This window comes from Mesoplodon bidens (genome assembly GCF_964165515.1).
Source record: "Mesoplodon bidens genome assembly, chromosome: 18".
In the NCBI taxonomy this organism is placed as follows: domain Eukaryota; kingdom Metazoa; phylum Chordata; class Mammalia; order Artiodactyla; family Ziphiidae; genus Mesoplodon; species Mesoplodon bidens.
Window position 1 is genome coordinate 28,598,112 of NC_138175.1, and position 15,828 is coordinate 28,613,939.

Below are 15,828 nucleotides of genomic sequence, written 5' to 3' on the forward strand. Positions count from 1 at the left end.
ACTGCATGAGCTGTTTATATACTTGGAGATTAACCCTTTGTCCGTTGATTCGTTTGCAAATATTTTCTCCCATTCTGAGGGTTGTCTTTTTGTCTTGTTTATGGTTTCCTTTGCTGTGCAGAAGCTTTGAAGTTTCATTAGATCCCATTTGTTTATTTTTGTTTTTATTTCCATTACTCTAGGAGATGGATCAAAAAAGATCTTGCTGTGATTTATGTCAAAGAGTGTTCTTCCTATATTTTGCTCTAAGAGTTTTATAGTGTCTGGTCTTACATTTAGGTCTCGAATCCATTTTGAGTTTATTTTTGTGTATGGTGTTAGGGAGTGTTCTAATTTCATTCTTTTACATGTAGCTGTCCAGTTTTCCCAGCACCACTTATTGAAGAGACTGTCTTTTCTTCATTGTATATCCTTGCCTCCTTTGTCATAGATTAGTTGACCATAGGTGCGTGGGTTTACCTCTGGGTTTTCTATCTTGTTCCATTGATCTGTGTTTCTGTTTTTGTGCCAGTACCATATTGTCTTGATTACTGTAGCTTTGTAGTATAGTCTGAAGTCAGGGAGTCTGATTCCTCCCGCTCTTTTTTTCCCTCAAGACTGCTTTGGTTATTCGGGGTCTTTTGTGTCTCCATACAAATTTTAAGATTTTTTGTTCTAGTTCCGTAAAAGCCATTGACAGTTTGATAGGGATTGCATTGAATCTGTAGTTTGCTTTGGGTAGTATAGTCATTTTCACAATATTGATTCTTCCAATCCAAGAACATGGTGTATCTCTCCATCTGTTGGTATCATCTTTAATTTCTTTCATCAGTGTCTTATAGTTTTGTGCATACAGGTCTTCTGTCTCCCTAGGTAGGTTTATTACTAGGTATTTTATTCTTTTCATTGCAGTGGTAAATGGGAGTGTTTCCTTAATTTCTCTTTCAGATTTTTCATCATTAGTGTATAGGAATGCAAGAGATTTCTGTGCATTAATTTTGTATCCTGCAACTTTACCAAATTCATTGATTAGCTGTAGTAGTTTTCTGGTGGCATTTTTAGGATTCTCTATGTATAGTATCATGTCCTCTGCAAACAGTGACAGTTTTACTTCTTCTTTTCCAATTTGGATTCCTTTTATTTCTTTGTCTTATTGCCGTGGCTAGGACTTCCAAAACTATGTTGAATAATAGTGGTGAGAGTGGACATCCTTGTCTTGTTCCTGATCTTAGAGGAAATGCTTTCAGTTTTTCATCATTGAGAATGATGTTTGCTGTGGGTTTGTCGTATATGGCCTTTATTATGTTGAGGTAGGTTCCCTCTATGCCCACTTTCTGGAGAGTTTTTATCATAAATGGGTGTTGAATTTTGTCAAAAGGTTTTTCTGCATCTATTGAGATGATCATTTGGTTTTTATTCTTCAGTTTGTCAGTATGGTGTACCACACTGATTGATTTGCGTATATTGAAGAATCCTTGCATCCCTGGGATAAATCCCACTTAATCATGGTGTGTGATCCTTTTAATGTGTTGTTGGATTCTGTTTGCTAGTATTTTGTTGAGGATTTTTGCATCTATGTTCATCAGTGATATTGGTCTGTAAGTTTCTTTTTTTGTAGCATCTTTGTCTGGTTTTGGTATCAGGGTGATGGTGGCCTCATAGAATGAGTTTGGGAGTGTTCCTTTCTCTGCAATTTTTTGGAAGAGTTTGAGAAGGATCGGTGTTAGCTCTTCTCTATCAAATGTTTGATAGAATTCACCTGTGAAGCCATCTGGTCCTGGACTTTTGTTTGTTGGAAGATTTTTAATCACAGTTTCAACTTCATTACTTGTGATTGGTCTGTTCATATTTTCTATTTCTTCCTGGTTCAGTCTTGGAAGGTTATACCTTTCTAAGAATTCATCCATTTCTTCCAGGTTGTCCATTTTATTGGCATAGAGTTGCTTGTAGTAGTCTCTTAGGATGCTTTGTATTTCTGCAGTGTCTGTTGTAACTTCTCCTTTTTCATTTCTAATTATTGATCTGAGTCCTCTCCCTCTTTTTTTGATGAGTCTGGCTAATGGTTTATCAATTTTGTTTATCTTCTCAAGGAACCAGCTTTTAGTTTTATTGATGTTTGCTATTGTTTTCTTTGTTTCTATTTCATTTATTTCTGCTCTGATCTTTATGATTTCTTTCCTTCTGCTAACTTTGGGTTTTGTTTGTTTTTCTTTCTCTAGTTCCTTTAGGTGTAAGGTTAGATTGTTTGAGATTTTTCTTGTTTCTTGAGGTAGGCTTGTATAGCTATAGACTTCTCTCTTAGAACTGCTTTTGCTGCATCCCATAGGTTTTGGATCGTCGTGTTTTCATTATCATTTGTCTCTAGGTATTTTTTGATTTCCTCTTTGATTTCTTCAGTGATCTCTTGGTTATTTAGTAATGTATTGTTTAGCCTCCATGTGTTTGTGTTTTTTATGTTTTTTTCCCTGTAATTCATTTCTAATCTCATAGCATTGTGGTCAGAAAAGATGGTTGATATGATTTCAATTTTCTTAAATTTACTGAGGCTTGATTTGTGACCCAAGACGTGATCTATCCTGGAGAATGTTCTCTGTGCACTTGAGAAGAAAGTGTAATCTGCTGTTTTTGGATGGAATGTCCTATAAATATCAATTAAATTTATCTGGTCTATTGTGTCATTTAAAGCTTCTGTTTCCTTATTTATTTTCATTTTGGATGATCTGTCCATTGGTGTAAGTGAGGTGTTAAAGTCCCCCACTATTATTGTGTTACTGTTGATTTCCTGTTTTACAGCTGTTAGCAGTTGCCTTATATATTGAGGTGCTCCTATGTTTTGTGAATATATATTTATAATTGTTATATCTTCTTCTTGGATTGATCCCTTGATCATTCTGTAGTGTCCTTCCTTGTCTCTTGTAACATTCTTTATTTTAAAGTCTATTTTATCCAATGAGTATCACTACTCCAGCTTTCTTTTGATTTCCATTTGCATGGAATATCTTTTTCTATCCCCTCACTTTCAATCTGTATGTGTCCCTAGGTCTGAAGTGGGTCTTTTGTAGACAGCATATATATGGGTCTTGTTTTTGTATCCATTCAGCAAACCTGTGTCTTTTGGTTGGAGCATTTAATCCTTTCACATTTAAGGTAATTATTGATATGTATGTTCCTATGACCATTTTCTTAATTGTTTTGGGTTTGTTTTTGTAGGTCCTTTTCTTCTCTTGTGTTTCCCACTTACAGAAGTTCCTTTAGCATTTGTTGTGGAGCTGGTTTGGTGTTGCTGAATTCTCTTAACTTTTGCTTGTCTGTAAAGCTTTTGATTTCTCCATCGAATCTGAATGAGATCCTTGCCAGGTAGAGTAATCTTGGTTGTAGGTTCTTCCCTTTCATCACTTTAAGTATATCATGCCTCTCCCTTCTGGCTTGTAGAGTTTCTGTTGAGAAATCAGCTGTTAACGTTATGGGAGTTCCCTTGTATGTTATTTGTGGTTTTTCCCTTGCTGCTTTCAATAATTTTTCTTTGTCTTTAATTTTTGCCAATTTGATTACTATGTGTCTCGTCATGTTTCTCCTTGGGTTTATCCTGTATGGGACTTGCTGCGCTTTCTGGACTTGGGTGGCTATTTCCTTTCCCATGTTAGGGAAGTTTTCGACTATAATCTCTTCGGATATTTTCTCGGGTCCTCTCTCTCTCTCTTCTCCTTCTGGGACCCGTATAATGTGAATGTTGTTACATTTAATGTTGTCCCAGAGGTCTCTTAGGCTTCTTCATTTCTTTTCATTCTTTTTTCTTTATTCTGTCCTGCAGCAGTGAATTCCACCATTCTGTCTTTCAGGTCACTTATCTGTTCTTCTGCCTCAGTTATTCTGCTCTTGATTCCTTCTAGTGTAGTTTTCATTTCAGTTATTGTATTGTTCATCTCTATTTGTTTTTTCTTTAATTATTCTAGGTGTTTGTTAAACATTTCTTGCATCTTCTTGATCTTTGCCTCCGTTGTTTTTCCGAAGTCCTGAATCATCTTCACTATCATTATTCTGAATTCTTTTTCTGGAAGGTTTCCTATCTCCACTTCATTTAGTTGTTTTTCTGGGATTTTATCTTGTTCCTTCATCTGGTACATAGCCCTCTGCCTTTTCATCTTGTCTGTCTTTCTGTGAATGTGGTTTTTGTTCCACAGGCTGCAGGATTGTAGTTTTTCTTGTTTCTGCTGTCTGCCCTCTGGTGGATGAGGCTATCTGAGAGTCTTGTGCAGGTTTCCTGATGGGAGGGACTGGTGTTGGGTAGAGCTAGGTGTTGCTCTGGTGGGCAGGGCTCAGTAAAACTTTAATCTGCTTGACTGCTGATGGGTGGGGCTGGGTTCCCTCCCTGTTGGTTGTTTGGCCTGAGGCAACCCAACACTGGAGCCTACCTGGGCTGTTTGGTAGGGCTAATTGCAGGCTCTGGGAGGGCTCACGCCAAGGAGTACTTCCCAGAACTCCTGCTGCCAGTGTTCTTGTCCCCACGGTGAGCCACATCCACCCCACCCCCCGCCTCTGCAGGAGACCCTCCAACACTAGCAGGTAGGTCTGGTTCGGTCTCACCTGGGTTCACTGCTCCTTCCCCTGGGTCCCGATGTGCACACTACTTTGTGTGTGCCCTCCAAGAGTGGAGTCTCTGTTTTCCCTAGTCCTGTCAAAGTCCTGCAATCAAATCCCACTGGCCTTCAAAGTCTGATTCTCTAGGAATTCCTCCTCCCGTTGCCGGCCCCCCAGGTTGGGAAGTCTGACGTGGGGCTCAGAACCTTCACTCCAGTGGGTGGACTTCTGTGGTATAAGTGTTCTCCAGTCTGTGAGTCACCCACCCAGCAGTTATGGGATTTGATTTTGCTGTGATTGCACCCCTCCTGCCATCTCATTGTGGCTTCTCCTTTGTCTTTGGATGTGGGGTATCTTTTTTGGTGAGTTCCAGTGTCTTCCTGTCGATGATTGTCCAGCAGCTAGTTGTGATTCTGGTGTTCTCACAAGAGGGAGTGAGAGCATGTCCTTCTACTCTGCCATCTTGGTTCAGGCTCCCTTATTTATTTTCAGTTTGGATGATCACTGTGTCTTTTGATTGGAGAATTTAGTCCATTGACATTTAAGATATTTAATGATAGATATGTATCCATTGCCATTTTAAACCTTGTCTTCCTGTTGATTTTATATGTCTTCTTTGTCTCTTTTTGTTTTTCCTTTTGTGGTTTGATGATTTTCTTTCGTATTATGCTTATGTTCTTTTTGGTTTTTGTGAATCTATTGTATGTTTTTGATTTGTGGTTGCCCTGTTTTTCAAGTATGTTAACCCCTTCCTATGTCTACTTGCTTTAGACTGGTAGTCATATAGGCCCAAACACATTCTAGAAAAAAAAAAATCTACCTTTTCTTACTCTCCTCCCCACATATTATGATTTTAATGTCCCCTTTTGCATCTTCATGTTCATCCTTTTGCTGTTCATTGTGGTTATCATCACTTTCACAGAAATTTTTTGTTTAATCTGTGTACTGTCTTATTTATGTGATTTACTTTCCAATTGTGATTTTCTCTTTCCTATAGATTCTTACTACTTTCTATTTAGAGAAGACCTTTCAATATTTCCTTTAGGATAGGTTCAGTATTGCTGTATTCTTTTAGTTTTTACTTGTCTGGGAAATTCTTTATCTCTCCCTCTGTTCTAAATGATAATCTTGCTGCGTAGAGTATCCTAGGTTGCAGATTTTTCCCTTTCAGGACTTTGAATATACCTTGCCATTCCCTTCTGGCCTCCAATGTTTCTGTAGAGAAATCAGCTGGTACCCTTATGGGTGTTCCCTTGTGATTCTTTGTTTTTCTCTTGCTGCCTTTAGAATCATCTCTTTAACTCTTGCCATTTTTATTATAATACGTCTTGGTGTAGGTCTTTTTGGGTTTACCTTGTTCAGGATCCTCTATGCTTTCTGTATCTGGATATCTGTTTCCTTCTTTAGGTTTGGGAAGTTTTCAGCTGTAATTTCTTCATTTTCAATCCCCTTTTCTGTTTCGTCTTCTTATGGGATCCCTATTATGCATAGATTGGCATGCTTTATATTATCCCATAAGTCTCTTATATTGCTTTCTTTTTTTTTTTAATTTGGGTTTTTGTCTGCTGTTCTAATTAGATGATTTCCATTATTCTATCTTCTAGATCACTTATTTGTTCTTCTGCATTATTCATTCTACTATTCATAGCCTTTCAGCTTTCATCTCTTCAAGTGAAATATCTAATTTTTCTTGGCTCCTCCTTATAGTTTCTAGTTCCTTTTTACAGTAATCTACATTTCTATTGATAGCCTTTCTTAATTCCTTCAGTATTTTCATTATCTCCTTTTTGAACTTGGTGTCTATTAGACTGAAGATGTCTGTTTAATTGTTTATTTTTTCATGGGAATTCTCTTGATCTTTTAATTGGGAGTGGTTCCCCTGCTTCTTCATTTTACTTATATTTCTCTTGCTCTATGAGTTTAGGAGAAACAGTTATCTACTGTGGTCTTAGAGGGCTATTTTTAAGTGGGAACATCCCTGTGTAGCCTCTGTGGGTTTAATATTTTTGGTGTGAGGGCTGCTTTTAGTATGGCTGCTTGCCACCTCTTTTCTCAGTGTATGCAGGCCATTATCCCCTTGCTAGGGGGTGTGACTGATGCTGTGGTAATTAGAGCCTGCACTGGCTATTGAGCAGGGCCTCCTCTTTGCTCTGTGGTTGTCACTGCCCTGTCCAGGGCAGGGCCTGCTCCCTAGTTGTTGGAGTAGAAGCCCCCAGCTCCATTTCTGAGCTGTGTTTCTGATCTGTGGTGTGAGGTATGCGGGATTGGAGTGCTTCCACTGGGAGAGGAGCCACTGAGTATTCCTCCGCTGGAGCCGTTCACCTGTGAGTGTGCTCTGTTTTGTCACCTTTCATCCGTTGTGTGGGCTCACAAAGTACACTGTTGTTGGCACTGCCCTAGGCCCCACCTCAGTTGTGGGTATGCCGGCAGTTGGCCCTGGTGCCTCTCAGACATTGTTTTCACAAGGCCACCAGCACAGATCCACTGAAGTTGTGTCCCAGGACTGCAGTAGTTGCACACCTGGACCTGCTGTGGGAGCTATGGAGGCAGCTCAGACCCTGGCCTGGCCCAACCCCTGTGTGTACCCACCCTCAAAGCCCATAGCTGCTAAGACCAGACCTGTTCCAGCCACGGGAGCACCAGCTGTCCGTTCAGATGTTCCGCAGGCACTGAATTCACAAAGCCGGCAGTGTAGGTGTAAATCTGCGGTTTGCACAGCCGTGGGGAGAGATTTCAGCTCTGCTTCCTAAGTTGCATGACCCCTGGGGCTCAGCTGTGATTTCAGCCCTACCTCTGCGTGTGGGCAACCCACTGGCATCTGTTCCCAAGACCGCTGAGGCAGTGGCCAGAGCATGCGAGCCTGCTCTGGCGGGAGGGGGCCGGAGCAGCTTGGATGCATGAGCTGGCCTGGGGTGGGGCCCTGCATGGAGCCCAAGGAAGCAGGAGACGGCAGGTGGGGAAAGAGGCTGCAATGTTGGCCCCACCCCTCCCTTTTGCATGCCACTTAACAATGGCGCTTCACTTCTCTGGCAGCCCAGGGTTCTGCCACGAACACTCCTAGTTGCGGCACCCCACACTCCAGCCCCTTCAGGCTGTCTCTGCACAGCCAACAGCAGTCCTCTCCCCAGGTCTGTCCTCTAAACCCTGTGTTCCAGCACCCATCCCCTGCCCATACCAGTGGACATGCCTCTCAGGTTGGGGTGTGCAGAGTGGTGACACAGACTGTGTAGGTCTCTCTCTGTCCTGCCTGCCACTAACTAGTTGTTGTGCTGTCCCTCTGAGCCTCTGAAGCTTCTTTTTTGTCCCAGCTGATCTCCCCGCCCATGAGGGGACTTCCCAGGGTGTAGGAACCTCTACTTTCCTTCACCTCCCTCCCAGGTGTGCCAGACCCATCCTACTTTCTCTTTTTTTTTTTTCCTTTTGTCGTACCTGGGTACGTGGAGATCTTTTTTGTCCATTCAGGTGTTTGAGGTCTTCTGCTAGTGTTCAGTAGGTGTTCTATGAGAATTGTTCCATTTGTAGATGTATTCTTGATATATTTGTGGGAAGAGCTTGAGTTCCACATCCTGCTACCCCACCATTTTTATTCTGATCCGACAACTGGTTTTTTTAAAAATTAGTATCCAAGGAAGGATTAGACATTGTATTTGGCTTATATGGCTTAAAAAAATGATTGAGATATAATTCACAAACCATAAAACGCACCCTTTTAAAGGATACAGTTCAGTAGTTTTTAATATGTTCAGAAGAATGTGTATTTATCACCACTATCTAATTCCAGAACATTTTCATCACCGCAAAAAGAAGCTCCATGCCCATTAGCAGTTATTCCCCATTCTTCCCTCCACAGCCACTAACAACCACCAATCAACTTCTGTCTCTATGGATTTGCCTTTTCTGGACATTTTTTATAAATGAAATCATACAATATAGGGCCTTTTGTGTCTGACTTCTTTTCATGTAACATAATGTTTTCATAGTTCATGGTGTGGCATGTATCAGTACTTTTTACAGCTGAATAATATCCCATCTTATGGTATGCTACCTTTTTGTCCGCTCATCAATTAATGAACATTTGGGTTGTTTCCACGTTTGGGCTATTACAAACCATGCTGCTATAAACATTCATGTCCAAGTTTTTGTGTGAAAAACTGTTTTCAGTTCTCTTGGGTATATACCTAAGAGTGGAATTGCTGGGTCATACAGTAAATCTATGTTTAACTTTTTGAGGAACTGCCACACTGTTTTCCACTGTAGCTGCACCATTTTTATATTCTACCAGCAGTATATGAGGGTTTCAGTTTCTTTACATCCTTATCAACAGTTGTTATTGTGTTTCTTATATCCATCCATTGGGTGTGAAGTGATACTTTATTGTGGTTCTGATTGGGGTTTCCCTAATGACTAATGATGTTGGCATTGTGTACTTAATGGCCATTTGTTTATCTTCTTTAGAGAAATATCTACTCATATCCTGAGCCTATTTTAAAATTGGGTTATTTGTCTTTTTATTTTTGAGTTGTAAGTGATCTTTATATGTTCTGGATGCTAGACACTTGTCAGATAGATGATTTATAAATATTGTCTCTCTGTGGGGTTGTACTTTCACTTTCTTGATAGTGTTCTTTGGAGCACAAAAGTTTTACATTTTGATGACATCAATTTATTTTTTCTTTGGTTGCTTGTACTGTAAGTGTCATATCTAAGAAACAGTTGCCTAATTCATGGTCATGAAGATTTACGCTTACATTTTTTTCAAAGAGTTTTATAGTTTTAACTCTTACATTTTGATCTTTGACCCATTTTGTGTTAATTTTTTGACTCAATAATTTGTTGAAAGGACCGTTTTTTCTCCCACTGAATTGTCATGACACTTTGTTGAAAATCAGTTGAACAGCATGTTTGGGTTTATTTCTGGACTTACTTTTCTCATCCATTGATTTGTATGTCTATCCTTATGCCATCACCACACAGTTTTGTTTTTGTTTGTTTTTGTTTTGTTTTATTTTTTGACCGTGCTGCACGGCTTGTGGGATCTTAGTTCCCCGACCAGAGATTGAACCCAGGCCCTTGGCAGTGAGAGCACGGAGTCCTAACCACGGGACTGCCAGGGAATTCCCTACCACACAGTTTTGATCATTCTAGCTTTGTAGTAAGTTTTGAAACCAGGAAGTATCAGTCCTCCAAGTTTGTTCTTTTTCAGTATTGTTTTGCTATTTGAGGTCCCTTGCATTTCCATATGAATTTTGGGATCAACTTGTCAATTCAGGCAGCTGGGATTTTGATAGGGATTGCTTGAATCTGTAGATCAGTTTGGGAATATTGCCATTTTATCGCATCTTAACAGTAGGTTAATCTGTCTTTTAAGTCTCATCTAACCTATGGGTTCTTCCTCTTTCTTAATTTATTTTTTGTTTCCTTTATATTTTACTTGTGAAGAAACTGGGCCTCTGCCCTGTGGAGTTTCCTGCACTCTAGATTTTGCTAATTGCATCCCCATGGGATTCCTTTATATCCTGTGTTTCCTGTAAAATGGTAATTAGGTCTAGAGCTTGGTCAATTCACGTTGAGTTTTTGGCAGGATTTACTTAATATGTTGTTTTGCATTTCCTATCATCATCATTATTTTAATTAACATACTCTTCTGTTCATTGCTTACTTACCTTGGGAATCATAGCATACCTGTGCATAAAGAGCTTCTTCATTCCTTTTTTTTTTCTTCATTCCTTTTTAAGGCTGTGTAGTAATCCATTGTATGGTTGTACCATAGTATATTTATTTCATTTTTTATTGATGAACAATTTAGATTGTTTCCATTCTTTCTCTATTATGATGTTTCATTAAATAACCCTGTAACATGCATCATTTTTCACATTTGCAATATGTCAGGTTAAATACTTAGAAGGAGAATTATTGAGTCAGATATACATTTGTAACTTAGAAAAATATTGCCAAATTTGCCTCCTACACTGGAAGGCAAAGTCTTAACCACTGGACTGCCAGGGAAGTCCCAGTTAACTGCTTTTGGAATGAAATTTGTTAGAGTTGCAATCTCTTTTCTTTCTTGAAACTTCCTAGATAATTGGGAGATTCGGTCCTTTTGCTTAAACTCTGCTAATGCCCCTGTGGTCCAGATTCCTTTGGTTACATTTCTGTGGCTGGCTTCCATCCTTCCCTTAGGCCAGCTCTAGTCCTCCACAGGTACTCTGAACTTGATCTTTCTTTTCTAAGATAGACCCTAAAATTCAATTCACCCTTGAAATACTTAATAAAAGGACACATTTCACTGAATAACTTCACATAAATTACTTTTCCAAGTAACTGATTTACCCTTATGATATCAGGGTTGTTTTTTTTTTAAAACAACCCAATTTTTCTCACAGAATACTGCAAGTATCCTTGTATGTGTGAAAATAGTAATACAATGAATGTTCAGGTAATGAATGGTTTATAATTTGATGCTATGTCCCAAATTTTCACATTTCCCCCACCCCCACTCCCACCCCCAAAATTTAGCCATTTGCAGTGAAACTCTGTTATGCATTTTCCTGCATTCTCACACATTGTGAATGTTGGCCTGCTCTGTGCCAGGCCCTCTGCTCTATGCCCAGGGGATGGGATAGAGAAGAAGGAGCCCTTACCCTCCAGAGACTTACAGTCTGAGGAGAATATGGATGAGGAGAAGATAGCCATTAGGACTGCCAGTCTTCTACAGCCTTCCTGGCTATAATACAGGGATTACAGAGGTAAGAGGGGCTGTTCCTTCTGAATTAAATGGCCTAGGATACTCTTTGAATTGTGGCATTTGGCTTTCTTAAAAGTTGTCTAAATAGGTAGTTATATATATCTAATAGTAAATTGAAAAGGTACACAAGAGTGTGGAATAAAAAGTTAAGTTTTCCCTGGTCTTCAGCCACTCAGTTGCTCTCCCCAGAGCAGCCACTGTTACCAGTTTTTAATGTATTTTTTCATACATTATCATGCATATTTAATGTCCCCCCCCCAGATTATAACTTGTACTCACCCTTGCCTCTTTCATTTAACACATGGTATCTTAGAGATCATTCAATACCATTACACACAGAGATGCTTTATTATTCTTAATGGCTGAATACCTGTCCATTACACTTGGTCCTCTATTAATGAACCTTTTGGTTTCTACTGTCAACAGTGCTGCATGAACATCATTTAAGTGTGAAGGACTTAGCCGAATTATCCTACATTCCCTCAGCAACATATATAGATGCCTATTCCTCCATATATTGTTTTTTCTCCTATGTTTAAAAGTCATTTGTTTCTTTTTCTGTGAACTATTTATGTCTTCTGTCTAGTTTTCTGTTCAGTTGTTGGTTTGTTATTGGTTTTGGAAGAACTCTTTATATCGTAAACAAATTAGCTTTTGTGATACTTATTGTAAATATTTGCCTGTTTTCTTGTAGCCTTGTTACCTCTTGTAGCCTCTGCAATCATTGTGAGCTCTCACTTTCTACATCTCCATGTTTTCACATTACTTATCTTTAGCAGCTTCCTCCCCTTGTTAGTACTTCCTGTATAAGCAAATGAACTATGTATACTGGCTGTTGGAGATCTCTCTTTGCTTCTCAGTGATATTTTTTGCTTACTCCTGATTTCATATACTTGGAACCATGTATCCTTTTCACATTTACATGAAGTGTTAGGGGTTTGTTAAGGCAAAACCCTAGAAGGTAATATGCTTGTCAGCCTGATACAGTGTTTGAACTCCAACCCTTACTCTGTAGTGAGCTCTGGGATCATTTTAGTACATTATCTTTTTTTTTTTTTTTTTTTTTTTTTTTTTTTTTTGCGGTATGCGGGCCTCTCACTGCTGTGGCCTCTCCCGTTGTGGAGCACAGGCTCCGGACGCGCAGGCTCAGCGGCCATGGCTCACGGACCCAGCCGCTCCGCGGCATGTGGGATCTTCCCGGACCGGGGCACGAACCCGTGTCCCCTGCATCGGTAGGCAGACTCTCAACCACTGCGCCACCAGGGAAGCCCGTACATTATCTTTTGATTCAAATTTAGTTTATGTTTTCTACTCGAAGTGGCCTTTAACCTTAGCCGGGTTTTGGACCTCCCTCATCAGCAAAATGGGGGATCTCTCTATACCAGGTTGTTGTAGTGATTAAATGAGGCTGGAAACAGGGAAGAAGGGGTGGAGGAGAGTTCTTAACTTTTCCTCTAACCTTCAAGTCCTGTGTTTTCTAGGTTGAGGCTTTCTGTCATGGAGGTGCTGCTGTGACTCTGGGCTTCCTGGGGCGAAAAGAGCCCCAGCTACTTGGTGATATTCTGCATGGTCTTAAAATGTTCTCTGCTGTGGCTTCAGTTTTCTCAGTTGTAAATGAGGGACGTTAAGATGAGGATGGCAATAGTGTCGACTGCATAGGGTTGTTTTGAGGCTTCCAACATAAAGCCCTCTACACATGGAAAGCACACCATCACCTTTGGAAAAGGGTGATGAAGTAACAGTCCTGTGCCTCCTTTTTTGCAGAAGCCCCTTCCTGCGTGTCTCTTGGAAGCACATCTCTGAGTGGTCCCTCCATCCACTGCCCCTCCGCTGCCGTCTGTATTGGCATCCTCCCAGGTTTGGGCGCCTACTCTGGGAGCAGTGACTCTGAGTCCAGCTCAGACAGCGAAGGCACCATCAACGCCACCGGCAAGATCGTCTCCTCCATCTTCCGAACCAACACCTTCCTCGAGGCCCCCTAGTTCCTCTGTTCTCACCGCAGGGAGCTCCTCCCCAAGAGTAGACTGGACAGTTTATTCTGCCTACAGGCATTACCTCCCACAGATAAGTCCTTTACCTGCGCCCTGTGCACACCGTGACATTTTTAACCTCATCTAAAAATGTGCCAGAATCCACTTGTGGCCCGACTTGTGTTTGTTTTCTCTTTCTACTCCAGTACGGATGCCCAGACCTGTCCCACGGCCTCTGTGCTCACTGATGAAGTAGGGCAGAGGTCAGGGCCCAGAAGAAATTCCACTAAGAATGCCCTGGGAAGATAGGTGCCAAGCGGCTTGCAAAGGGTTTGGGTTCTGTTGCTTTTTTGGTTTTTGTTTCTTTTTTTTCCTTTCCCAACGCCACAAAGAAGCAAGGACAGTTATTGAACAGGTATCATTTAAACATTCTATTCTAGACGAAGGCGCCGTTTGACTATACTGCGCTGTGGACTGTGCAGGGGGAAGAGAAGGTCCCAGGTGATGGAATGGCACTCTGCCCTGGAACTAACCTATTCTTGATGTTGTGTGACTAAGTAAAGGTTCTAAACTACATCCGCAGGGGGTGTCACTTAACACTCATCATTCATTGTGAAGTTTTCCCTTACCCTTGGCTATTCCTTCTGCCTCCGCTTAATCCCATTTAAGACTCTAAACCTTAGAGTAACAAACATAGGCCTTATTTTGTTGTAGCCAGAGATCAGAAGTGCTGGTAGGTGTGTGGATGAGGTGACTTATTTCTGGCAGCTCCTGGAATTCTAATATTGCAAGCCAGTGGGACCCACCTGCATATTCTAGCTATAACCTGTTGAGGCCCCTCTCTGTTGGCTACATTTCTAGTTGTGGCTTCTAACTATGGAAGCTGTTTCTAGACTAAGGGTGCTACACTTGTCTTCTCCTCTGCTTTGACCTTCTGCCCTTCCTGCTCTTCCCTTTCCATACAGAGGTGCTGCTCCACCTCCATCCCCTAAAGGGAGGCAGGGGCTCTCCCTTTGGGAGGGAGGGAAGGGCAGGGGGAGACAAGGTATGGAGGCCCTGAGGACAGAGGTAGGCCTTTTAACAGAGGTGAGCTTTTAACAACAGCAAAAAGCTGTAGGCTCCCCTGCTTCAGAAGAGTGAGCCTGGGCGGTTCTTTCTTCCGCTGGGTTCCTACGTCAATTGTTTCTACTTCCTTGAGTGTGAGACGGAGAGAGACACACACAGAATGTGTTGACACTGTGATGCTGGCAGGCAGAGAAGCTACTCAGTTTTAACGTGGGCAGAGAGGCCCCTGGATCTCCTCCAAACCCACTCCTTTTCCCTCCCAAAGCAGTGACACTCTGGTGCCCGCTGGCAGATGGTGACTTCCCTTCACCCATAACTGATGCCTTGTGAATTCTTTTTCCTTTTCAGAGCTACTCTGTGCTAATTGTTCCTGACTGTCAGTACAGGCACATCAGCTCCATCCTTACAAACAAGACGTTGAGGTAAAACTGTGTGGCACCGTCTGCTCCTCTGCTTCGTTATCCTGCAATCGTGCTGTTGCTGTTACAGCCCGTACCCAGAGCAGCGTCAGATCATTTCAGGAGGCAGACCGAGGAACCAAAGTCACCATCTTTATGTGGTTTGACTTTTGGTGGGTTTTTTTGGCCGCACCACACAGCATGCGGGATCTTAGTTCCCCGACCCCAGGGATCGAACTCATGCCCCCTGCAGTGGGAACACAGAGTCTTAACAACTGGGCCGCCAGGGAAGTCCCTGGTTTGACTTTTAAGAGGCCATTACTATACCTCATTGCCTCTGTCGATGTTGGGAGAAGTTGACAAAGGGTTGCAGGGGTTAAAAACCTACATTAATTTGAAAGCTAATAAACCTGTCAGAGAATAAGATCTTGCTTTTCCTGTACTGGATCTTGTGCTCCCACCTCCGTCCCCATCTACTGTAACAGCTAGATTGTGTCAAGGAGGTTGAGACTCATCAGACTGAGATTTCTGCTCTTGGTATCTCAGAAAAAGTTGAGAGTCACCGGTGATCATTTCATCTTTCGCCGTACCTGTTAGCGGAGAGCCCTGGAGCTGAGGCACGGGCTCTGTAGAAACCATGACCAGCAAAGCAGGTCTCCCAGTAGAGGAAGTCTGGTCTCCCAGTAGAGGAAGTCACCTTGGAAAACATCTAGTGTAGACTGTGTGTTTCAAACCCAAAGAAGAATAGGAAAACCCGGGTTGGAAGGAAACACTGCTTTAAATCACAAGATGCAGCTCTCCTGCCTTAATAGATAATTGGGATTTTATAACTAGGTAATAAGGGATAAAAACAGGTTTGGGGTGGTTTCTTAAAACCTGCTTGCGTTGTCCTGAGTGATAGTCTTCTTACAGCTTTGAACCATGTGAGGGAGAAAGCTTGTCTCTGAGGAATCCTATTGCCAGCTCTATCTGGATTATCTAGCTTGTGTCATACCACGGCCTCTCTCTAAAGCACTTCCTGCTAGCATCTACCTTTGGCCCTGTCACCCGCCTGGGTGGGGAGGAAGGGAGCATGGAATCCAAAGCATCCATT

The 15,828-nt window shown here is 41.6% G+C and overlaps 1 protein-coding gene across 4 annotated transcripts in view; it reads left to right on the plus strand.

Moving 5' to 3' along the window:
* PSME3IP1 (proteasome activator subunit 3 interacting protein 1) overlaps window positions 1-13,869 on the plus strand; it is a 45,663-nt gene extending 31,794 nt beyond the window's left edge. For all 4 annotated transcript variants that reach the window (XM_081216458.1, XM_081216460.1, XM_081216459.1 and 1 more), the window contains exon 7: window positions 13,067-13,869. In XM_081216458.1, coding sequence (XP_081072584.1) covers window positions 13,067-13,284 — 218 coding nt within the window. In that variant the 3' untranslated portion in view covers window positions 13,285-13,869. The remainder of the gene's footprint in view (window positions 1-13,066) is intronic.
* The last annotated feature ends 1,959 nt before the right edge of the window (window positions 13,870-15,828 follow it).